This window comes from Dromaius novaehollandiae, chromosome 2 (genome assembly GCF_036370855.1).
Source record: "Dromaius novaehollandiae isolate bDroNov1 chromosome 2, bDroNov1.hap1, whole genome shotgun sequence".
Classification (NCBI taxonomy): domain Eukaryota; kingdom Metazoa; phylum Chordata; class Aves; order Casuariiformes; family Dromaiidae; genus Dromaius; species Dromaius novaehollandiae.
In genome coordinates, this window is record NC_088099.1 from 23,042,813 (window position 1) to 23,068,670 (window position 25,858).

A 25,858-nucleotide genomic window follows, 5' to 3' on the forward strand; every position below is an offset into this window, starting at 1 on the left:
ATAAATGAAGGTCATATATATGAACTCATACAAGCAATGGTCACAAGCAGTAATATGACTGTGACCAACCCTATGACAACTCAACCCTAGAAAAATTTTTACTGGCACGGAGGGAGTTGCAAAGTATAGCACAGAACAAGCATCTGGGACCGTGTGCACGTGCACATCTCTGCGTGTGCATGCATGTGTGCATGAGTGAATACATGCGTGTGCTAGGTCTGGCCCAGAGCATGTTGCAGCTCTGTTGCTGTTTTCCTGGAGGTCATGGGGAACCATTCACCAGCACTGAAGACTGCCTAAACAGCTAAGATCCTCTTCCTGCCCTGGTCCAGCACCAGGAAAGCACAGTTAAGCAGCACGGGGTAGAGACCAGAAATGACACCTGGTAGGCCCCCATCGCTCAACCCCCCCCACACACACAACCATTTCCACATAGATTTGGGTTGTTTACTCTCACACTTTGCCTTCCCCAGCATGAGAAGCTGCTGCTGAGCTGTCTGTGGCTGGAGGCAGCAGCTCTCCCTCCCGCGTATCAACACAATCTAATCATATCCCTGAAATCCCTCAAAGGCAGTAGCCCAGGTCTTGGCTGTAAGTGAGGGAGGGTGTACATGAGCTCCTCATGTTAGGAAATGGGCACAGGCTCCTACAGAAAGCATCCGTGAGATGGGGAAGCCTTGGAGATCCCCAAGAACAGGTCTAGCCTAGATGACAGCTGAGATTGGATCTTATGGAATCATTTCCTGTTTCAGTAGGATGAAAGTATATTAAGGTATTTTCTAAATAGCAACAACATTTAAAACCAACTTATTTTATTATTCAGTATCAAGCTGTGAGCATGTCTCCCTTCAACACAGCTTCTCAAATATAGTTAAACAGATGTACAGGAGTGGTGCTATCAACCAGTATTCTACATTAGTCATTTTAAAACTATTGAAAAACATTCAATTTTGTTTGGCAATTAAATATAAATTGGCATAATAGTGATAAAATTTTCAAAGCATGCAGAGAGATATTTCGCAAGGGAGATTTGATAGATGGTACAGAGGGGAAAGATAAAAATAAGAAAGGAGGATCCAGATTCTCCTTCTTCTGATGGTATAATTCAATTTATTTACCTTAATACGCTCAGAGCCAAGAAATATAAATATACACAGTTCTACGAATATTTTCATCAATTCTAAATAACATTCACTGTGTCCCAAAATCCTACAGTTACTGTCATATATGGTTTACTTCAGTCTCTTGATTAGTCATGGTAAAGTGGAAGAAATTGCTCACTAGTCTGAGTTTTGCACAATGCTTCCAACCAACCATCTGTCTGGATTCATACTGGATCATGACAAAACACAGAATTTGAAAAAAATGCTTGAAGGTAGGTCTACAACATGATTGCTGTGCTTTCAAAAGCAACAAGGTCAATAAAAAAATTCATAAAGGAAGCTTTATAGAAAATACAGTTGTAGCTACATGCATTTTAATTCATCTACCAAAGTTATGATGATTAACAGATAACCAGAAATTAATGTTTACCTTACTATAATAACTTTGGGAGCCTTTTGCCCAATTTGTGTAGTGAACTGGGCTTCCATCGGTCCATAAGTATGTGTGCTCCTGATTTATGTCATTCAGGCCAATCCAGGCATCAGTTGCAGCATCTTTTAAGAGGGACATGAGGAAAGCTAAAGGAAAAAAGAAAAATTATACAAGGAGGAAAACTGAATGCATCTATTCCCAAACAGCACAGATTCTAAGGTACCTGGAACAAGGACTATATATTTTATTTTGCTCTGTTTTTGGTTTTCTTTTTAAGAAGGTGTTAATCTCATGATAAAATAAAAAGAATAGATATTCCTCAGATGTTAAAATCAGAAAAAATATTTACAATTTCAAACATGGGCAAGTTTTAAACCTAAAATTTTAACGTAAAATGGCCCTCTAGATCTTTTTAAGGAATTTATGCACACACTCTTCTGTGTTGTTGATCACCTAAGGAAGCACATGAAATGGTTTTGATGGTATTATACACACAAATTAATAGCCTCAGTACACTGCAACTTGGCACATAGAAAATGAGTTCTATGGACTGCACATTCCATTTTCTTCTTTAGTAATTTCTGTGCTAACCAGACTTAATAACTTTGTTTCTAAAGAGAGTAACACAAATAAGACTATGTAAGAACCAAGGGTGTATGCACTGAGACCTCAGCTTGGTGGAAGGCCAAATACTGTTTTCCTTTGCTCCTGCCTAGATTGACTTTCCAGTAAAAGAGCGTCTTTCCTCTGCTGTGGAGAAAAAAACTGAAAACTTAAGCTCTTATGGAACAAGCCAGATGATGGTCTGCAGAGCTCTCAGGAGTCCTAAGGAATTACATTTCCTGAACAAGCATGAGGCCTCAGTAAAAGACTGTAACATGCTGAACAGCAAGACCAGCAGGTTCAGGTCTAGCAGAGCAAGGAAAAAAGGGGAAAGTTGGGACTCCAGCATTTGGACCATCTGCTGTCTGAGGGTATGTCCTCTACTGATACCCACAGCATTTGAATCAGCAGCTAGCTGTACAGTAATTTATTCTGTTTATTCTATTCTACAGTAATTTACTACCTTTGTGTGATATTTTATTTGTGCACTTTAACTTAAAAAATAATATAGGGACATTTATTAGAGGATAAGCCCCTACTATAAAATCTTAATATTTGAACAGCAACAATTCCTATGTCAGTCCTAATATTAGCCCCAAAGCTATGATTTTAAAAATTACTCAAGACACTAATATCTATGCAAATTTTTTTTTTCAAACTTAAATTTTGCTCATTCAACATAACTTGATATTACTATGGCATAAACAATTAGATAAACTGCAGAAGCGTTTGTTTTAACCTGTTCCACAGGAATTACTTGATGCCTCACATAGTAAGAAAAAATTTGTACATTATACCTTGTGTTTCCTTTTTTAATATAGTAGCCAGGTTTCCTCTGAAATGTATACAATTGTTCCGGGCGGCGTGCCATGTCAGCGTATCGTTCTCATTAAGGCCAAACATCCTGAAACACTGAAGAACAGAAGTGTGCCAAGGCTGCAATCAGACAGCTTTTCGGAGTTTCTGGTGATAACTTCTCTGTTTGTAACAACCAAGATAAACTGGATATTTTAAACAAAAAAGGGAGATCAGCTGATCTGACAGTCTTTTCCGGCTTGAAAATGTCTTTATGAAAGAAAAGATGTATCCTAGGAAACTAGTATAAACCCTCACATTTTAGCATACACTTAAAAGAAGGAACATGTCAGTCTAACAACTTCAGTGTAAATGAATCTAAAGCAATAGTTCCTCAGCATTTCTTTGTGAGGGGTGCCCGAGACCTCAGAAAACAAACAAGGTGCACCAAGGATAAGACATGTTGTTGCAGCTGAACATCTCAGCTTCCAGTTGCCCTGTTTGTGAGACCATGCTTGGTTTTCATAGGATAATCACAGAAAGAGAATGATTCTGACACTAGTAAGAAAACTGTGAATCTACCATTTTCTTGTAATATGATTTATGAGGTTTAATCAAAGTGTTGTTAGACAGCGCTGTCAGAGTCAAGCAACATAAAACCAGGAATGTGTTGATAAAAGTATACAACAGAAAAGTTAATTGGGCAAGATGGGGAAAAAAGGTCAGCAAAAGAAAGGTATCTCCATGACAGTCAGAAGTGGTGTCCAAACACTCAGAGAGGAGCCAAGGAAGGAGACGCTGGGGACTCCTCTTTCAGGAGAAGGAAGAGAGAGACATATTAGCTTTAGAGAGCAGCCTAAAAGGGAACAAACTCTGAGTATGTGCTTCTTTTCCCCATGACTGAGAGAGAGGGGAAGAAAGAGAAGAGAGCAGCCAGGCACCTTAAACAGAGGAGCTCTGTCAAACTGGAATCTTCTTTAGACTTAACCAAAAGAAAGAGAGATGGAGCTAAATGAGACAAATGAAGTAGATAAGGATTATCTTTGTTGCTAACTTTATTCTTAGTACCACACACTGGTTTTTTATAACTTTATTTTATGGATGAAAATCTATGCTTTTTAAAGACATATACCTGAAATGCTGTCTTTTGAGAAGGCTAAGTGATCTTATACAATGAAGTGTGGCAATGCTTATAACTGGATTACTTAAAAACCTTAACAAGTGTTTGGTTATATAAAGAAACTAGTAAGTTTGCTCAACAGAAGGTGCCTCAGTGGTTTAAGAGCCAGTAGCATAGCAACCATGGGATGAAGAAGTGCTGGAGGGACCTGTGGCAGCCAGATAAGCTCAGCACTGTAACAGAAGACATACTATAGCTCTGAAGTTTTGTCTCCCACACAAGGAAAGTTGCTCAACCATTTTGAGTAACACCAAATAATACCATAAATATAAGATGAAGCTTAGCTCTTGTATGGCTCATAACCTCTCCTATAACTTCTGTGGTCCCAATAGAGGTTAACATTTCTGTTTCAGGGAGATTTACTTTTAAATTTTTTAATGTACCGTGTCAGAACATATTTTGTGATAATCCAAATCCCTCTTACAACTGTGAAAAACTGAACCAACAATGTTTTTTATTCTGTTCTTTTTAAAATATAATATACTGGCCTTTAATACTGCACCTTGTTATTAAACAGGACCCAGTCTTCTGGACAACCACCCTCTGGTGGTGGTGACGTGGGAACAATGGTTGGACGAACAGTATTGTTGAGCCTTTCACAGATGAACAACTCAACACTGCCGCAGTTGAGATCATTCCATGTGCCTGAAGGGAAATTAGAATAAAAAAAACAAAAATCAAACTGAGATTAGGATGAAAAATGCCCTTTCCTAGGGAAAAAAAAATCTATTATAGGAAGTAGAACTGATTGCAGTATTTGTATTTCTCTCCCTTCTCCCCCAGAAATAATGAGTTATTTTTATGTATATCCTCCTAATAAACATTCAGGTTTCCAGCAACATTCAAAATATGAAATATTTTGTCTGAGAACAAAAATATTTCAATATTGAAAAGGCTCAGCATTGCCAAAGGGCAGTGTTAGTTCAACTACATAATTTACCCACTCTCTGTAAGTTCAGTCTCTCTATATGAGGTACTTGCTCTTTGTTACCATACCACCTGAGCTTCTCACAGTTTTACAATCTTCCATGTACCTATTCTCCACCTGGGAGTGTGATGTAAGAATATAACATTCTCCAGCCCCATTTAACAGATCAGGAGTGGAGACAAAAAAGGCATTCACCTCATTAATTGTAGCTATTTCCTAGGTAGATATCTACAGCAGAGATAATCACACCTGATGTTCAATGGACATCTTGTCATTATAGTTCAATGAAGTTTCAGACATAATTCTTCTTGTCTTAAAGAAGATATCTAAAACAGGACATAGCATCTACTCTGCAAAGGTGTCTATGTCCTTCCACTGACCATTAAGAGAGCCTGGGGAGATTATCTCAGCTATAGATGTGGAGACTACAAATGATTAAAAGTAGGAAAGGTGAATCGCACCAAAAGAGCATAAGCGCTTGGTGAGAATCAGCATAATTATCCTTCCCACCTGTCTGTATTAAAAAATATTTGCATCCTTTTTTTTTTCCAGTAGAATATTGTGTAGGATTGCATAGTAATAATCACAGCTATGTCTAATCCTATACTGTTATGAACTGCACAAATGATAACAGATAGAAGATGCCTTAGAGAGATAGATAGTAATAAAATGGACAAAGGTTAGAGCAGAAGATAATATTGACTCTACCTGCAGATGGTTTGATGCTTAGCTGATTTGTTCATATTAAAAATTTTTGACAAAGATAGGAATCAAATTGCAGATGTAATCTATCATGTTAATTACATAGAGCTGAATTTTTTGAAAGGGTGTAAGTGAAAGAAGACAACATGATTTATCGCCTAAGCTTTTTAAACCCTCTATCAGTCATCACTTTGCTCAGTATTATAACTTATCCAGTAGTGCACACACAGCCTCCCAAGCCTATATCACACCATGTAGATAGAATGGTGTTATAGTACCCACCTGTCTGGGTATACATCACCACACAGTTTTCATCATCATTTGCAAAATTGGGTTCATTTGGTGCCCAAGCAACATAGTTCACAGGGCTTCCATCCATCCATCTGAAAGAAATCATATTGTGAAATAGCAGTTGTTAGTAAATAAGTTAATATTTCTTTTTAAAGAACACATTAGAGCTTTTTATTTCAAATACAATTTTAAATATTCTACCTAAGAAACATGTTTTGTGCTCTAGTGAAAGAAAAAGGTCACCCACTTACAATTAATAAAAAATATCTTCATGACAACTGCCCAGTCTGTTGACCTGGATCAGGTCTACACTAAGCATCTCAGCTGGTGGCTCCAAACTTTCTTGGCCCCTGAGCACTGATAACTTAAACAAACAAACAAACCACCAGTGCAATACTGGACTCGTCTTTCCCTGGAGCACAGTAACAGAAACCTGAGTGTAGCTTAGTAATTTTCTGGAGCCACAAGCAGTAGTATACGGCCTTTTAGGGTGTGCAAGATCCTTGAACCACATGTTGGGGATCACTGAGAGCCATTTTGTTAAACAAAGGTAATCTTTAATATTGTTTAACTGTTGCTTTCAGTTCTGCAACAATTACTTCCTACTTTAATGATTCATAAATTTATTTTTAAAAAATAGCCAAGAACAAAGTGAAAAAAAGTCTCAGTGTGCTGAGATAACCAGGATGGGAATCTGCTGAGGGTAAGGACTTTCAGAGAATTTCAGCTCAACGGGTTTCCAGTTTTGAAGACTAAGCAACTGTATGTGTATTTCTACAAGTAAAATGCAAATAAGGAATACAACAGGTGGTGCCTAACTGTTTCCACTTGCAAATCTGCCTATTGAGCCAAATAGCAAAAAACAGTGTGTAATAAACTTGGAATAATACAAAGACAAATAGTGGCACCATCATCCAGCAGAGAGAAGGGAGAAATTAGGGAGGGAGCAGATAAAATGGGACAAAACAGTTTTTCTGAGCAGTGGATGTGGTGTAGGAAGCAGTAAGTCCAGGAGATGAGGCTATCCATTCTCTGGTTGCAGCCAGGACAGCCATCCTGAAAGGACAGGAGAAAGGCTGAGACAAAGAGGCTGAGACTCATCTGACCAAGCCTGAAATCTCAGAGGGCAGCACTAAAGAAAGGGAGAAAAGTGGGGGGGTCCGCTGCAGATGCAAAGGAAGCATGTCTGTAACTCACCTATGGCTCCATGGATATTTGGGATGTTCCCAGGGCACTTTATTTCTGAAGGCATTTATAGAAGAGCAATGACTCCACGTAGCTTGAAGCTATCTTGCCCTGGACTCTGGCATTACAACCATTGGGAAATTACCTTCCAGGTAAGGGCTATGAGCTATCTCGTACTGACTTTTAGCTTCTAAAAAACCACCATGATGACTTACTGCAGGTTTGGGGGGTGGTTGTTGTGTGGGGTTTTTTTTGTTTTTGTTTTTTGACCATTTCAATACTCAACAATGTCTGCAAGTGAGGTGATACTGCCATCTGGAACATCCCTACAGACCGCCAACCTATTTTTTCTTTTGTCTAACACGGAAAAGTGGACAACACAGCAGTGAGTGTCAGCAAGCATCTCATCCCCACCGATACAAAAGCAGAGCATGGAACCAAAGAGAAGGGAAAACAGAGTGCAAATATCACGAGAGGAGTGTTACCCTAAGGATCACAGTCTTGTTTTAAAGCTTTATGCCAAGATACAGCTGTAGACAAGTTTTCTCAATCACTGAACTTCTATGGTCTCTTACAGACATCCATACTGAATATTCACACTTAATATATGATATTTGACAAACCTGTGTTTTTGGTTTTTTTTTTTTTACTTACCGAAATGTTTTATCAATGCTCACGCTTAAGCCAATATAGAAGTTATTGCCCCAGTCTTTATAGAAACTCTAAAACACAAAAAGTAAGATTTTTAAGGAAATGTAAGAAAACAGTTTTCAAATAAAATAAGGAAGCTCTCAAAACTGGTTTAGTTTCAGTTGTACAATTTGCATGGTACATAATGTGCTGGGATTATGTGCCTGATCTGCGAAATGCAAAACTTTCATCTGATTTCCAGTATTTAAGTAAAAAGAAAAGCAGAATGGAGGGAAAAACTATGTTCAGAAAATCAAAACACCTCTTAGGCAGACTATAAAATAAAGCAGTATTTTGAAGAGTTTTGGAAAAATGTAGTGAGAATTTCTGAAGAACTAGTAGTAAATGTGGTTTTTTAGTACTTATTCCTGTGGGGGGGAAGGAAGGAGTCATATTTGTTTTGAATAATATGAAAACTTTTTCCAAATGAGTGTATAATTATCAGGCTAGTCACTTCCTATTAGAAAGTATTCTGACTTAAACTTTTTACTGAAAACCTGAAAAATATCAGCAGTTTATAAAAGAGGGAAAAAGCTTTTCTTGAATTTTGTAAAAAGAATGAGGTGGAAAACAAACAAAAATATACTCAGTGACTGTAACTTGCAGCTAAGTAGGAAAGGGGTTTTGAAAGTTGCTCTCAGAGTGTTCTAGCAAAGCAGCTCAGGATTTGTCTACATGCGACAATTAATCAAAATAATAATTATGGTAAAGTTCTTAAGTAGATAAGCCCATTAAAGGTGGCATTGATTTTTTTGACAGGGAGTGCTTTCTAACATTTCAGAAGCCAGCTGACAAAGGTGCCTCAGTGCTGCACAGAACGATGCATTTTTGATGTAAAACATTTTTCTTACATATTTCCAAAGAAAGTTTTTTTCACTTTCACTCTCAATGACAGCAAGATCACCACCATTCTTCCTGCAAAAATCCCTGGCTTTTTCCATCGGCATTGGTTCCTTGCTGAAGTAGTATTCCTTATGATGATATATTATCCAATCATCTTCATTAACATCATATTCATAATCTGCAAGATAAAACATTAAGCAGAGTATCCATAATAGAAATTAGCATCCTTATATGATAATTTCTTTCTGGTATTGAAAGAACAAGACTTACTGAATGTGGAGGTAGGTTCTGGTTTCAATGATGCTCCTGCAATATAAATCAATATCTGACTATGTTATGTCTCTCAGACATCTTCTCTCAATTAAATATACTTTTATAGTTATTAGCATTTTAACTCCCAAGAACAAAATGAATTGTAGGGATAATTCAGTAGGTTTATTTTTGTCACAGAGTTTCTCAGAATATATTAAAAAATGTGCTACACTCAGCAAAATACCACATCATAGCCGACCACAAGTTAAGCCCACAGAAACTATGCATAACTTAGATTACTCAGTTTCACTTCTTCATCACGCACCATATAGATCCTAAACTTACATACATATCTCATGGACAAAATTCATTGACTGCTTTTATTTAAATTGAAAAGTATCAAGTGCTTCAGTGTGCTTGATGATACAGCTGGCTTTCATACATGCAGATGGTGTGATTTGACCTGAAAAGGATGTTCTTATCTGTCTCTACAAGTTTTTTAAAGAGGAAAGTCACCTTACCTTTCTTTATTTGACAAACATAGTCTTGCATATGTTCACAAAATAAATCATTCCATTTCATATTATTGTAGCCATTAAACACTCCACATTTTTCATTCCCATCATAATTGTTTGGTTCTCCACCTGCCCATTTTTCAAAATTTACCTATAGTGGAAACATAGCTCTGTTACTATTTTTCTTTTAAATCAAAACTATTGTCTTATACTGTCCTGTTAAAGAAGAATGCATTTCACTTGATTTCAAGGTCACTCTTCTGTTTTGGTGCCAGACCTTGTAAGGAGAAAGACAGGGCCTTGTATAGAGTAATGATTCTTCTATGTATTTAGAAGTCATGTTAAGAAGCTGAGAAGTTATGGCCCCCCTTGTCATCAGAAGAGAAGAAGTTGTCCTGTCAAGCTTTGAGAAGAAGTATCCAAGTACCATCCTCTGACCACCAGGTTGGTTATCCTGCTCTAATGTTTCAGCTTGAGACAATCCATATGTGCTGCTATACTGGCTTGGGCCTTGCAGACCTTGATATACTTAAAAGGGTGAGGGCAACAGAGCTTAGCTTGACTAGATATATAAAATTATTTCTAACAGTAAATGACGTATGGGGATATAGAGATTAGTATGAATTTACGTAAGAGAGATGAGTATTTGATTACCTTTGATGATATTGCATATACTCAAAATGTCATACTGTTATATATAATTATGAACAATCAAAAAATAAAAACCGATTCCTAGAGTGGGACTGAGAAGTAAAGACTTAAAAGCACTTGTGGCTGGTATAGGAGAGGTCGTGTGACAAGATTTATATGGAGAATTAGACAAACAGCTGGAACAAGAAATTATTTACTCACTGGTGAGCCATCACTCCATATAAATCCTCTGTCAGAGTCCAGGGCATTTAAACCCATCCAGTAAGATGAGTGAAGATAATCTCTGTCTCTGAATGATTACACACAAATATAGACAATCAGACACAGTGGAAAATAGAGAAGAAGGCTATATATCATTGCATTCTCAGTGTTTTGGCACTTGAAGTATCACTTAACAGAGTCATAGAAAGTAATCAGGAAGCAGTGAAACAGTGCTTCGTGGGCAGGATCATAAGTGTCACGATACCACACATATTGAATCAAATTAAAATATATTTTAAGTCTTTGGCCCCACCAGGCAGCTTAGGCATCTGAATGCAGACCTGCCTGTACTCATATGCTTGAGCTAAACATATGTATAAGTACATCAATAAGTTAGGCTTTCCTTAATCTCCAAATTTTTCTTATTAAGGAAGGAAAGGAACCTTTTACAACAGAAAGTATTCTTTTAATCAAGAGTATTTCATCCACTAATCAACTACAAGTAAGCTAAAAAGATAGAGTTTATCTCTTTGAATTAAACTCCGTTGAAATCAGTTTTGGTGTTCCTTCTTTTCTCTTTATACATGTCCCTGCTGCTTCAACACATAGTATCCCCTCCCCAAAGACCTGCTAAGAAACCCTTTTGCTCACCTCCTTCTACCTGTTTACTTCTTTGCAAAGATATACATTATCTTTGCAGAGAATAAACTGATCATCTGAAATCTTTTATGTCTTTTAGAAAGGTAGTTTTTTTAATGTTTTATCTCCTATATCTAAACAACAGGTTTTGCAGATACTCACAAGCCAGATATTAGATTTTGTTCTTCTTCACTATGGATACTGGCCAGATCTCCTCCGATGGCTCTGCAAAAATCTCTTGCACCAAACCATGTTTGCATTTTCTCCTTTCCCCTCTGGAAAAGCTACAAAAAGTGGACAGTTAACTCCTGTGTCAGATATCACAGAAATTCAGAAACATTCAAAAATTCGGAAGGCTTCTATCTTTCTACCGGTCCCCTGCTCTGTGGTTTGGTTTAACTGTGCCACCAAAGCCTGTGGTCATCTATCAAATTTGATTATGGCAACTTTGTATTGCCTGTCATCTCTGTGTCCCTGTGGCTCCATACTGCAATTTCATCTACATATGGCACTTTCCTTCAGGTCCTGCCACACCACCCCAGGGTTGGCTGGAACCATGTTACCACAGAATAACTATCATCAGGTAAATGGGGTAAAACCTTTCATACATTTATGTTTTATATTCCCATTAGAAATCACAAACATTTACATTTAGAAGTTAAATACCTACTTTGAAGCATGAGCTACTCCGAGGAACTGATTGCCACTCCTCTGGGCATGACGGAAGAGGAGTCGTCGTTGGAGGAGGCGGGGGGGTCACTCCCTGAACCAGTTGCTTACAGAGAAACATGTTTTTCTCCTCACAGTTCAAAATATTCCATAGTCCAGCTGAAGTTCCTGTTCTCATGGCCACACAGCCTGACTCCCTTCCTTCATGAAACGTAAAATTTACAAACCTAGTTGATAAAGATCTGAACCTTCTCAAAGCATGTTCTATCTACTTGAAAGTTACCTGACCCCACTGTGCCTGGACACCAATTGCTCATATGCATTTCAATTAAGTCACAAAGAAACTTTATCACAGTCCTCTTATATTACACTGTGAAGCACCAAAATATCAAGTGAGCAAATAACAAAGAGAAAATAATACCAACAAACACACTCAATCCCAGATGGCCAGCTGGGAACTGCAGATGGCCTGTTCCACCATCCCCTTTCTCTTTAGTACAAATGGAGAGATGTGCTTGCGTTTCTATACCTTTATGCCAGAAGGGTTTCAAAACAGCACTTTAGTTTTGAAAACCTAATTTCTTGGGCCCCTAGACTGGAAATTCTTCAGTCCCATTCGCACAGCGTGTACCTGGCATGCCTGAGTTCCAGTTAGTGAATGTAACGGCTTCGCCACCTGCCCATTTGAAAGTCCCTTGCTCTTCCACATCTGAGAGACCAATCCAGAAATATTTTGCTGGGTTGAATCCAATTACAGAAGTCAAAAATGCCTGTTCATATCTGTGAAGAGAAAGTTCCAAAATTATGTTGTACTAAAATTTTATCCCAATTTGTCCATTTCTTCAAACAATTCACAATACCAAATTTGGTAAAGATAAAGTGATTTTTTTAATATGTGAAAAAAATAGCATAGATAGAAACAAGAGCAATTATCTTACCCTTAAAATTCTATCTATTGTGTACATTTTGTTTATATTATAATTTTATAATGTAAATTATGTTTATAATTTAGAGAGATTCTATTCTGCTTTTGTACTCTACAATGAACAGCATAAGCCAGAGAATACTTGGGCTAATGCATTTGTGTTATTTACTCTATAAAAATAAGTGATTCAGTGTTTTACTGGGGTTTGTGATAAGATCTAGATATTTGAATCTTGTTACTCTCTTGTTCTTAGTTCTTGTTACTTCGGAAAAATTCTACTTTTATTCCAATAGGGATAAGTTTCCAGATCCCCCTCTTGCAAAGAAAAAGCTGAAAAGCTCAACACCAGAAGAAATAAATCGTTCCACATTTATTTCTTTAGTTTTAATTCAATGAGTTTTAAAATAATCTGGCAGTGATGAGGGGGAGAGGAGGTTGACTCCGTTTTTCACTTGCTGGGGTCAAGCAATAGTGTAGATGTGTAGTAGCAGGACGCTGAACATTTGTATTGACGACATAAAGCCCCTGCTTCAGTTCTACCGTATACATTCCTGCGAAAGGAATGGTGTCACATTAGACACTATTACTAACTGCAGACTGGGAAGTGATGACGTTTTTTGGCTCTTCCATCCTGGTTGCACATGTGAAAGGACAAGAATTATGTTTCCATACCTGTCTTGCACAGTAGCCAGATAACCTTTGTTTTCTTCACAGATTTGTTTTGCTTCTGAAGATGTTGCTGGTATCTGTCCCATGGAATAACAGTAAAAACCGTGCTTTGTCCAGCCCTGTCAATGTAAACAGCAGAAACGCACAGGAGGTTTTGTAAAATTGCGCTATACTATGCACTTCTAAAAGCTACGTTAATGCTACGTCCTAAGTCAAAATTAATCTTAGAAGCCATGAGAAAAACTGAAGAGGATAATCAAACGGCCTTTGTAACCATAACTCTGTTTCTTCCTCCTTGATAAAGGACACACAAGACCAAAAATTCCTGGTCTTCATGAACGATGGGCCTTGGTTATGGTTTGGAGCTGGGATGTGTGTTCATGAGCCTTTTGCAGATCCTTGTGTAAAATCTGGTCTGCTTTTGCGTTCTGTAGCTGTAGTGGCACTATCATTTTTCTCTCTACCTGTTGCAACAGGCTGTATCACAAACAACCTGCAAAATAATTTGTGCAAATATTCCTGGCCTTTTGTGGTAGACAGACTGAACTGAGGAGGGTATATGCAACCTGCAAGCTGTGGGATACAGCATGAAAAAATAATGACATGCTCTGGGACCTGAGCTAAAATTACCAGCTCTGTTTAGGGAAGAGAACTGAGTGAAGTGAGCACATGAGGGAGTGAAAAAAAATAAGTCAGCCTAAATTTTATTTAAATAATGAAAAAATTTCCCCTTTAGTCTGAAAAGCATCAGTACTTACAAATTAACAATTTTCTAGGACTCTGCCAGATGCAGTCAAAGTAAATGACTTCTGAGATATAGCTTAACCATCATGTGAATGAAAGTAAGATGCAACAACCTGAATAAATCACTGCTTTTGTTTTACACTTACTTTCTGGCAGCCTGGGTAAGTAACCTCAGCTTCCTCTGATTCTTCTGCCGAAGGTTTCCTTTTACAGATGTAACCAAGTTTCTTTTCACACGCACTGTCAGCCCAGAAGCCATCCTGAGCATGGCAAGAAGAGAGCACAAAGAGAAGTCTGAAGAAAATCCAGATCCAACATGAACATTTATCAACCCCAGAGAGAACCCAGACCTCTCCACATTTGGCTGAGGTCATTTCAGCGCTCTGCCTTGCCTCGCTACTTTCTCCAAAGCCCCCAAGTAAGGAATACACTGCAGTGGGGGTAACATTTCCTCAGAGATCTCAGAATTAGTGCAGCATGCAATAACGGTTCAGTGGCTGATGAGAACAGGAAGGAAATACTCTGCTCCATTCTTTCTCACTAGCATAGTGTTTATAATGTTCATATACCCCAATGATACTAGAAAGAAAATGTTGGATAAATTAAACATAAAATATGAAGCATACATTATGTAAGCCTTTCTCCATAGTATTGTGATAAGCCATTTTAAACTGAGCATAAAATAACATAGATTTTTTTTGTACCTAATTTTTTGTGCCTCCAGTAATATCAGCTTCCAAATTAGCTCTAATAAATGTATGTGTTAGGTGGTTTGGGCGAAACATATGAATGTCCTTGCACCAGGAATCATGCAACTATGACCAGCCATGTTGTATGTGGGTGATGAGTTACTTCAATCAGTTTCAGATGGGAGATTTGTTATAATTATTACAGAGCAGACCAAGTCTCGGTGCAGTGCCTTGCTTCTTGTGCTCTGCCATGTGTCTTCCTGTGTCTAGTCTCCAGGCTCCCTCCACACTAAGATATTCTGAATCAAACCAAGTTCTTAAAAACCTAAAAACAGAGTCTGGAATCTTTTCTTAATTTTTTTTCACTGACTATTTCCTTTTGGGGGGCCCAATGGACAAAAGAAAGTATGAAAGAGTGTGAGAAATTTTCACCTCTCCTTTCATAATGATGCAGTCTGCCTCATTACGTGTGTGGGTTGGCTCCCCTGGATGCCACTTGGTGTATGTCACTGGTGTCCCATCACTCCATTCAAAATACATTTGAACCTTGAAATCATTTAGACCAATCCACAGCTCATCGTCGGGCTCTGGGAACACAAACATGATTGTAGGTGTGGTTATGTCTTAAAAGGGAACCTATCCATCACACACCCATGAGCGATTGACTGAGCAAGAAAGCTGATTCCTATCATATTTTTTTAAAGATCCTTAAGATCATGGTTACAATTAAATCAATGAGTGACATTGTAATTCCAGGTGAAAGAATGACCTGCAGGAATACTCACTGTACCCAAGCTGTGACACTGTAAAACTGTACTCCTCGATATTATGAATACTCGCCAGCTCTCCACCTTCTTTTCTACAGGAAGACTGGGCTTCTTTCCATATTTTCAGTGTTCTGTAAATTATATAGCAATGACCTGCGTAGGCCACCCATTCCCTGGGGCATTTAATAGACTTTAAGTTACCTAAAAAGAGTTATTTCAAACAATTAATGACAATTAATTCAAACAATCCTACTCAATGCTTTCTGATAATCAAAAAGAAAATGACTGGTATTTGAATTTACCAGTATTTGAAATATTGGAGCACATACCAGTAGAGAAGAAAAACTAATGTGTGAGTATCATGAAGAATACAGAATGGATTTTCCTGTCAGCACAGTATTGTCACGCTTATTTTTTCACTGCTAGATACCCAAGAACTGTTTCACAGGTGGAAATAAATAAAAAGTAATCTGGCATGCAACCTAGCAGGGCACCACTTTGTGCTCAATCCTTTTCAGCAGTGGGTACAGCCAGGTTTTTCAGAAAGGGGCCTCTATTCCTACCAGGAACTTTATCTCTGAATTTTGAAGATCTTCAATGTTTTTCTCTGGAAACATCAGGTGTTGACAGCCAGCTGGAGCTCCTACACAGCCCAGGTCATACATCCAGAGGCCAGGCACATCCATGTTGTATCAGAAATGTAAGAAATACCAGCTGCATGGAAATGCAGCACACCTCCTTCCGTGGCTATTTCTCGGTGTGAATTTAGTACGGTCAGCTGTCTTGCATTTTGATGAATGCTCATACGGTCTACGCCTGTACTGGCAAACTGAAGAGGACAGGAAGTGGGCCCAAGCATTGGCATGTGATCATCTGTGTTGTTCAGTCATTATCAGGCTCCCTAGAAATAGTTTTGACCTTTGCAAACTTGCATTCTCCTAGAAAATGTCCAGGCATGGTTTGGAGGTTAATATGGGTCAGAAACCATTCCCAGTAAGCTGTTTTGGATGCAGCCAGTCTGGGAGGGTAAGAGTATTAGGATTCTTGCTGTGATGTGCCATTCATCCTAGGAGCCAGAGAATAATCCTATTAATTAGTATAGATGGGGCTGAGGGAGTTACTGCAGAGCTGCTAGCATGCTGGGAATTCCCCTGTGAACTAACTGCACATTATTTTCTTCATGTAGATAAGATCTGAGTCTGCCTCAGGTCCAAAGGGAACTCAAATGGGAAAAGGAGCCCATATTCTGGAACAGTCCTTCCAGAACAGAGCAGAAGGGGCCAGGGAGAGCAGGCGGAGCATGACCTCTTGATCACACCTTTTTGCAGAGCACAGCTCTAGAGTGTTTTGCAGACCACAGAACACTGATCAGTATTTCATGATCTGGATCACATGACTAAACAAATAATCCTGCCTTCTTCAGTACCCTGGAATCTTTTCAAAACGGCCTTTAGTTGAACAACGTTAGACATCATCTTTAAAATGAACAAGACAATGAAAGTCTTCTGAGTGTTGACGAAGGTCAACAAGTGTAACACTTTTGACAACACACAAGATAGAAGGCTATATGTAGTGTCATTTCAAATATGCAATAATGACATCTTCCCATTATTTCTCACGCACTGCAAAACCAGTCTTATTTTTGACCAACTTACTTGAGGCAATAGTGGAGGAATCTAAAGATGAGTTTCTCTTTTGGCAGATATATCCCAGTTTCCGATTACACTCTTGGTTTTCCCATTTGCCGTTCCTACCTTGGAAGGTCCCACATATTTTTCCGGATTCCACAGAGGGATTTCCTTTAGGAAAAAGGCACCAAATACAGACAATCCCTATGTTAATGTTGTTAATTTTTATGTCACCGCAGGAATGAACGTGTAAGTCTCTTGCACCCACAAAGCCGTTGTCTCATTATTTCTCAGAATGAGAATTCCTAAGAGAGGTGATGAGGGAGAATCCCTGAGCCAGCCCACAGAGCTGACAGTCCAAACATTTCCCCCGCTTCTCCCATGCACTTCTTGAGGAGAAATTCAGTGTGTTTGGAACACTGCAACATACAGAAAAAACACTTCATAAAAGATCAGCTAAGACACAATTCATATGGGGTGATAGTATTGCAAGCAGCTAAACCTCCTTTACTGAGACATTGAAACTGAGATGAGGATGTAACTCCATGGGAATGTTTGTGCTTTGGAGTTTCCCTGTAGTCACAACAGCTACTATGAAAATATGTAAGATAGTGAGTTAGATGCTAAAAAAACAGCAGAAACTTATAAAGATATCAAAGTTCATCAGATAAACGTCATAAACAAATAATAACTGAGGAGAAAAATTGAAAACGTATTTTATGTGATGTTTCTCTTTAGAACATATTTCATTGTTCCTGAGTTTTTTCTTTGAATTGAATAATATGCCTGATGAGAAAATTGTGGATGGAAAATCAAACACTGAAGGAGGTGCAAATGCATATGTTTAAATGTTTTCTTGGATGAGCTATCTGCTTTTTATGGGAAATTCAGAATTAATGACAATCCATCTCTAGTGCAATCTCTATTACTGTAATACCCTAGTTTTCCCTATTCTCCCAGTACTTATGACAATTCTATGAAACTGAAGAAATTAATTAGGTAACAGAGATTTGGACAACAGAAGAGAATTTTGGCTCAGATACTGATCATCATTTCAGAAAAGTGCACTTACCTGGAGCCCAGTTTAGATATCTGAAAGGATTACCCCCAGTCCATTGCCAGCCACTGTCAAGTGCACCGAAAAGACCAATCCAGAGCTTAGCATTAACACCCAGGTCACTAGTGAGTCCTAAGTGTTCAAAAGAAATGAGCAGACAAGTTATTAAATGCATCGGATTCTGTAAGTTACTGAAGAAAACTTGAAATGAAATTTTAAAATGTGGAAAAGGTCTAAGTGTCATAATAGATATCTATTTTATATGGACTTTAATTTTTTCTTCTATTTTAATACATGTTTTGCAAGCAAGTGGCAAGCTTTTTAAAAATGCTGCTAAGACCTATTTTCACAAGGAATTTACCCTTATAAATATTTATAAGTATCGATGTGAATGCTCTCCACACACTCTTTTTTTTTTCTTTTTTTTTACTTTACCTAATAAATACATTTCTTCATGAAGGTCTGTGACACTTAGTAATTCTGCATTCTGCTGCTGACAGCTTTTCCTCGCTTGATGCCATGTCAAAAGTGACTGTGAGTTTATCTGATAGTAGGTTTCTGTCAAAGGATTTGTTTTCCAAGCATCATTGTGGATGGGGTCTATAAAATATGGTAACAGCAATTTGACAAGATAGTCATACTTGCGTGGAAACATGGAAAACAAAATCTTCAATGCAGAACTAAAACTATGTAGCTGTATAATTTTCTAAGCTTTCACACACAGTTTGACCGATTTATATACACTCTATTTGTTCAGTATTATTATTAATAATCTAAGGAATTATTTCTCCTTACAAACCTGATTATTCTACATTCACTCTGTTCGAGGTCTTTTCATTTACGTAATTTCATCTACTTTTTTCACACTTCAGTCCACATTAACCCACTCACTGATATATTCTACCCGTACACACATTTCCCTATTTCCCATATAGAAAATCTCAGTCTGCACATTTGATACCTTCCCTCAGGCCGCCCTCTTACACTCTCCCTGCCCTGCCAACATCATAGAAACAACCATTTCCAGTCAACTGGGAAGCAGGGGAAAGGGGTCAGGTCTTTCTGCTGGGGTTGCTCTTTTCTCACTGAAAAGCTCTCTTTAGTGGTTTGCAGGTGTAAGGACCACTGGGACCCCAAGGCTGTGTCCTGTGCCCTGTCATCCATGCCAGCCCTCCCATTTTCTGCTCCATGCTGTGATATATTACTGTCTGCTGACTCCCCTACATCCCATCTTCCTTATCCAGTGCCTCTCATATTCTTTCTGCCTCTCATTTGCCCTGCTTTTCTTCTCCCCTACTCCTAAGGATTTTCTCCCGCTTGTGCTACTGGTTCCAGTACCGTCTCATGTGATGGTGATGGCTTTTCCCATGCTCCCCATAGCTACTGCTCTCTGCCTGGAGTACTGCAGGAGTACTCCTCCTCTCAGCTGCAGAGAGAAAGAGTGAGAGCCAATAGCAGATACCCCATTTTCTCATTACACAGCTCACTAGCAAACTAGACTAGCCTGAATCCAGCTTGCTGTCCAATACTACTTCCGTGTCCTGAGCAGATTTGGACAATGAAAAGTGATGAAACTTTTGCTTAATGTCTTTCCTGAAAATTTTATGAATAAATTACCTTTTAAAGGACAATTTCCAAAAAGTTGGTCTTTATCAAAATCTGAAGATGTTGCACACCAGAGAGAGCCTGCATCATCACCCCGAGGTATGCATTCAGCATGCCATTTATCCCTGAACTTGAATGGGAATACACATGGTGCGCCAAAGGCATTTCCTCTCAGAGTAAAGATATCTAAGGACAGAAATGAAGAGCGACGGCAGTCAGTTGGCATTAAATGCTGATCACAGTGTCTGCTTATAGACAGCACTTCCTATTGCTCCCCAGCTCTCCAGCTACATACAGCTGTTTAGCTGAGTTATGCAAGAGCTTATGTGGAGAAAACATGTCATTACCTAATTACCAGGAAGTCTCCCAAGGCTGTTGCACCAATCAGATATGACTAGGGCAAGATATTCAGAAGGCCCAGAATTAAACAACCTTCATTTGGCCCTCAGAGTAATTTCTGTCCAATTTATTTTGCTATAATGCTATCTGAAGCAGTGTTCCAGAAGTGCTTGTGACTCAGCTTCTCCCATTGCATACATAATCCTGTCTTTGGATGATGTTTGGGATCCTTTTTTTTTTTCTTGGATGTTTGAGGAGGCTTGGAGAGGAGGTAACAATATTTTTGTTAGTCTTCATGAGGAATTACATCTTAAATTTGGAAGTGACTCTGCTGGGAGGTGACTCTCCCATCCCTAAGCAGTGTAATTTGTTGTTATCTGAAGCAAATTATGACAAACTTAATTCTATCTAGAACTGTTGCAGGGCAGGCCCAACATTTCATCCCTTGTTATTTAACTTCCCACCCTACCAGAGTCACTGCAGAAAGAAAATTAAATGCTTGAGCCTAGATGCCAAGTCTGCATAACCCAAGAAGGACAGCAATGCAGGAAAAGAGACCTGACTCTCTAGTGCTCCTCTGTCTGCATGTTAGGCCTTACTGCACTCTAAACCATTAAAGCACTATTCTTCAATTATTATCGGAGGGTAGTTAAGAACAGCACATATTTAAAGTTATGTTTTAGGTGTAACCTTAGTTTTGACCTGCATGGCTGTGAATATCTATCTCATTTCTAATTCTAAAGAGATTCTTGAAATAATTTCAACTTTTTAATTAGTGACAAGAGCTATAACAATATGTTTTTACAGACAATCCAGGCTTAACCAAAATTTGCACCTGGAAAACAGAGGAAGGAGCACAATGAAAGTCTCTTACTGGTTTTAGCAGCCTATTACACTAACAGGAGTATGCTTTCTGAGCATTCACATTTACTGAATCCACTCTGGGACAAGTTTTTGGACAGTAAAGTTTGCATCTTTTCTCAAGGTTTAAATTATATTCTTCCACTGTAGTTGTGATAAAATTAATTTCCTTTTATCTTCGAATGTAGTTTTCTCATCTAATGGCCAATTGATGACTAAATAATGATCATATACTGAATTACTTTTCCTTCCTGCTGGGCCTGAGAAACTCCAGGTAAACACTGTTAGAACTGGATCACATTTATATTAACTAGAACATAACTTTTTAGAAACAGTGCATGGTCAAAGCAAGTCATTCAACAATAAATATTAAAATATAACAGAATTCCCCACTCCTTCCACAAACGGATCAGATAGATAGATTTTGAAAGAGTCATAGATCTCCCGGTGTTGCTGTACCAACAGAATTCCCGTTTCCCAATCAGATTACAACAGAGGCCTCTGTCTTTTTATACTTTTATTTGACAGAACTGCACTCTTTACATTAGGGACAAATTTTTTAAGTCATATTTCCTTTGCATTTCTACTCTCTTATTTGTAGTCAGCTTTGCTACTGAGGTCACTGTGAAAAAGGGACTGCTGGATGACAAGTAGGTATTAGAATGCTTTAAAAATAGAGGCAGCTAAATTACTTTGAAATGTAGAGATTAATTTTCAGAACTCACCTTCGTAGTGCTGAGAGCACACACTGTCTGTGGTTCCATAGATTTTCCACCTGCTCCCTTTGCCTGATCCTTTGGACAGCCTGATTTTCTTTCCTTTTCCTTTGCCATAGTTGAAAAATAAATCTTTGCCTTGGGTTGCAAGTGTGTCATTTTTACATTCCCACCACTGAAGTGCATTTGTCTTGTTACAAGCTTCCAAAGTGATTGCAGCCTCATCGTCCTTGGAGAGCACTCCCAAGCACAGCTTCAGTGCCATGCTCAGCAGCTGAGTGGCAGAGACCCACCTGAACTTCTGAAACTCATTGTGCTGCTCACACGTGGTAGTTATGACCGAGCTAGAGTTTTGAGCTTGGGCACAGAGCTTGCTATCTTCGTTATATATTGAAAATATCCCACTATCTATAAAATAAAATGAAAATTCAAATATTTGAGGAGAGATCGAATAGGAGATAGGTTGGTTACTAGCTATTTGACAGTTTGCTACACCAAAAAGTGAATATTTAAAGTCTATAAAAAAAGAAATCAAGGCAGATTTATCACCACTATTACAACTTTTCATTAAAATGTTCTTAAGACAGATACATGCACAAACTGAAAATATAGCTAATTCAAGGGAAACTGTTCTTCTTCAGATTCCTCCTTAAAGTACACTGTTCTCAAAATGTCATTCAAAAATGACCTCTACTAAATTTCATGAGTTCTTGAAATTTCCACCATCACACAGCACATTAAACAGGCTTTAATTTTGCAAGTAAAAGTGCTTTTTGCTTTTGAGTTTTTGAAAAATATTTACACGCTCAAAATGCCGTTATTGTTACACTTGACCAAAATCACATTGTGTTTTTCAGCTCTTCAAACAACTGCAACATTTTTCATTTTTAATTAATTAGTTTGGAAGTTTTCAGCAACTGTGAATAAACTGTTCACAGAGTTCGACTTGTGATTTTCTTAGGAGGGAAACCACAACTTCCAGTATGATCAGTTCAGTTCTGAGCAGTTAAGCTCACTAAGTAGCTTAAGTGCCATTTATAGCAACACTTTTAAATAGAAATGTGAGGCACTGCACAACAGAGTTAAGATTGTTTCTCATGACCAACTTCAAAAAAAAGAGGACTGCATTAACAACTTCAGCCTGTTCTAAACCTTGACCATTTTTGCAGATCGTCTTGTATTCCTTAGCTCCCCCTCTAAATGACAGTAACATCTTACAGCTCGCTTTCATGTCCCATTGAGTTGTATTGCTGCCAAGGTTTCTTGCCAGGGGCAACTGAAAGAGTTAAATGTGCCTTCATAACCCCTTAGATCGTAGAGGTGCGAGGAGTGTTAGAACATCTTTGGTGTCATCTCACCGAAAGGTTGCAGAGCCACCACACAAGCTAGATCGCATGCCCCCAGCACAGCTCTCCTGCTGTAGCAGTGCTTCACAAGGTTGGCAGAGGATGAGTTAGAGCCAGCTTGCTCTTGCCCAGAATTTCTTCTGCACTGGATTAGATCAGCACTGCTGGCGAGCCCCTGATCAAGTCACAGCCCCAGACTCCCACCAGTTCTTCAGGTGGGAGTTTCCTGAGGGAAAGAGTTGCAGCAGACATGGTAGCATTTCTTTCCTCTCAGTGGTAGGAGCATCTGAAATCTATGAGACAGCAACTTTTAATGTCTTTCTTAAAGCCTTCAGCTTGGAAAAGGATTACAACATGCAACTATCAGTATGCCATATTCTACATGTGCTAAGAAATTCAATGCACCACAACAGCCAGCGGTTCTGCGCATCATGAGAGGACACTGTTGTGTACATCTGAGTTGTTCTAACTAACTTTCAATAGAGTAGTTTTAGACCAGCTTTTGCCCACATTCAGCTAGCTGATTTTCAAGAATCAACATTTTATAGGTTATGCCTATATCTGTTCACTCATTTCTTTCACTCATATCCTTCCCTGAAAACTAGCTTTTGAGATTAAAGACATACAGTGCCTATACAGGTATTACCAAATTTAAGAGTTGAATGAAACTGTTTCAAATTACTTGCCACAAACAGATCAAAACTACATTCACTCTCCACCAAAAAGAACTTGCAAATCTCCATACTCAGCAGAGGACAAAGACTTACCAGACACTTGAAGACATATACTAAAGGGAAAGAGAAAAATTAGGAGCAGGTAGACAGACATTATCGAATGCTTCACTCCCTTCTCTCCTTCACCTCAAATTGATGCTGAGGACTAAATTTGTGCCTTGCAGGAAAACCTTTCTGCACTGAACCAGATTAGCAAATCCTTTTCGGTTTTTAAGGCTTGAAAGACACAGGGAAGTTCTGGGCTGTAAATAAGGAACTGTATCATCATGTCACATGAGTAATTTTGAAATAATACCTTAATGAATAAGCTTTGCTTTCTAAGCTAGTTTCTCTACTACATATGTGTGTCTTTTCTTCCTTGGAAATACTAGATTCAAGAGATCACATTTCAGCATGAATTTCTGGAAACATACCTTACAATTCAGAATCATTACTTTTAGGAAGAAGTTGACATGAATGTCTCCCTATTGGAAATAAAGGAAAAGGTGAAAAGAAAGGGAGGCTTTGCATGCCAGTAAGTCAGAAGAAAGGCAGAGTGCAGTGCAGTACTGTGAAATATTGGCTGGGACAAAAATGCAAATAAAGTAGCTCTGACCTTAGAATTAGAAACAATGAAAATTTCCCACACCTGCAATTCCATAGAGAAGAGAAAAGCTGTAGAAAAAGGACCTGCCTTCTTAAGGGGGCACCTGTCCCTTCTTTGGATCTATTCCTGGCTATATGCAAGAGCTACATACCCAAATTGAAAGCAGCAATTGACAAAACTCTGCAAAGAGGCCACACAGTTCTATGACAAAAATAAGCTGTAACTGGAAAACTGAGGGATTTTCAATTATTGCTACAGCGGAAAACAGGACCAATAAACATTAGTGCCTACATTTACAATCTTTGTTCTATGAAAGTTAGCATCCCCTAAAGTGCACAGTCTTCAGCCATGCTGACAAAATTCTGATGTTTACTTTGACAAAACTCTCACCTTTATGATATGTAGAAAAATCAGAAACACGGAGAGGGTGGAGGTGGAGAAGAGGCACTCTTATCGTAGGGTTTTGTATTTTTGGGTACGGTCAAATGAAAGGCCTTCGAAAAATCTGTTTCTACAGATTCAGGAGAGGCTGGTTTGGGCTAATTTTCCCAATATGCTGTTTGCTGTGAGCACCCTTTAAGGTCCTTTATGAGCTAGGGAAGCCAAACAAGACTTTCCCTGAAAATTGCTGCTGTTGTAGGCAACAGGAACACTGGACAGCTACAAGAACATCAGGGATCCCGTCTCTACTACTGCTCTGACTCAGGTGCAGATGGATAACTTGCTGGGTATAAAAAGGTACACAAGGAACTAGAGTAGAATAAGAATTATAGCAGTAGAAGGAAAAAAAATGAAAGCCATCAGGTAGAGCTTGACCAAAAACTAGGAAAGAGAAGGTGCCTAGGAAGGACACTGAGAGCTGAGGAAACTGGGAGAAAAGCTAGGACTGCCTTGACAGAGAAACAGATGGACAATTACTGAATAATTACTGCCATGTATATGCAAAGATGACTACATCCAGTCTGGAGTAAAATGTTCTGGTATTCGCCAACATGGGAATGCTTGACCACGCAACTTCAACTTTCCATTAATGCAATTCTTGCTGTCCTATTGGGGGGACCTTCAGATGTAAGGATGGAGAACATACTTTTATTTATTAATTAGTCAGGAGAAACATGTCTGATGTTTCTGCTATGCAGACAGAATACACAATGTCCCAGCAACTTGAAAGCTACAGGGCGGTAACAAATACAATTACAATCGGGAAAGAGAAACTAGTCCTGTTCTGAAGAAAGGCTGGTGTTTGGTGAAGGACTGCTATCAATGGCTTGCTGAGAGAGGTTGAAAAGAGCAAAACATACTGTGGTCCACTTCACCTTAGTGTTTGTATGTTTGTCTGAGCAGATCCCATCACAGACTAGAAAACGGGAAAGGTAACCTGAAGACTGCAGAGATGTACTCTAGCATCTTCCACTTTGCAAGGCACAGCCTGCAAGCCCAGAAGTGGTGAGGAAGAAAGGCTGCGGTCTAATGCTGATTCAGCATTGTTCCTTTGCCAGTCTCTGCTTCTTG

At 38.7% G+C, this 25,858-nt stretch overlaps 1 protein-coding gene across 1 annotated transcript in view; it reads right to left on the reverse strand.

Moving 5' to 3' along the window:
* Positions 1 to 23,952, reverse strand: part of LOC112982427 (macrophage mannose receptor 1-like) — a 35,233-nt gene extending 11,281 nt beyond the window's left edge. The window contains exons 1-22 of the mRNA XM_026098822.2: positions 23,794 to 23,952; positions 21,690 to 22,088; positions 19,777 to 19,950; positions 18,595 to 18,759; positions 18,175 to 18,291; positions 17,130 to 17,273; positions 15,493 to 15,675; positions 15,140 to 15,294; positions 14,165 to 14,278; positions 13,278 to 13,393; positions 12,312 to 12,460; positions 11,682 to 11,881; positions 11,174 to 11,295; positions 10,373 to 10,460; positions 9,527 to 9,671; positions 9,024 to 9,059; positions 8,762 to 8,931; positions 7,875 to 7,942; positions 6,027 to 6,127; positions 4,617 to 4,759; positions 2,937 to 3,051; positions 1,534 to 1,682 (exon numbers count right to left, since the gene is read on the reverse strand). Coding sequence (XP_025954607.2) covers positions 1,534 to 1,682; positions 2,937 to 3,051; positions 4,617 to 4,759; positions 6,027 to 6,127; positions 7,875 to 7,942; positions 8,762 to 8,931; positions 9,024 to 9,059; positions 9,527 to 9,671; positions 10,373 to 10,460; positions 11,174 to 11,295; positions 11,682 to 11,881; positions 12,312 to 12,460; positions 13,278 to 13,393; positions 14,165 to 14,278; positions 15,140 to 15,294; positions 15,493 to 15,675; positions 17,130 to 17,273; positions 18,175 to 18,291; positions 18,595 to 18,759; positions 19,777 to 19,950; positions 21,690 to 22,088; positions 23,794 to 23,854 — 3,114 coding nt within the window. The 5' untranslated portion in view covers positions 23,855 to 23,952. The remainder of the gene's footprint in view (positions 1 to 1,533; positions 1,683 to 2,936; positions 3,052 to 4,616; positions 4,760 to 6,026; positions 6,128 to 7,874; positions 7,943 to 8,761; positions 8,932 to 9,023; positions 9,060 to 9,526; positions 9,672 to 10,372; positions 10,461 to 11,173; positions 11,296 to 11,681; positions 11,882 to 12,311; positions 12,461 to 13,277; positions 13,394 to 14,164; positions 14,279 to 15,139; positions 15,295 to 15,492; positions 15,676 to 17,129; positions 17,274 to 18,174; positions 18,292 to 18,594; positions 18,760 to 19,776; positions 19,951 to 21,689; positions 22,089 to 23,793) is intronic.
* Positions 23,953 to 25,858: the final 1,906 nt, after the last annotated feature.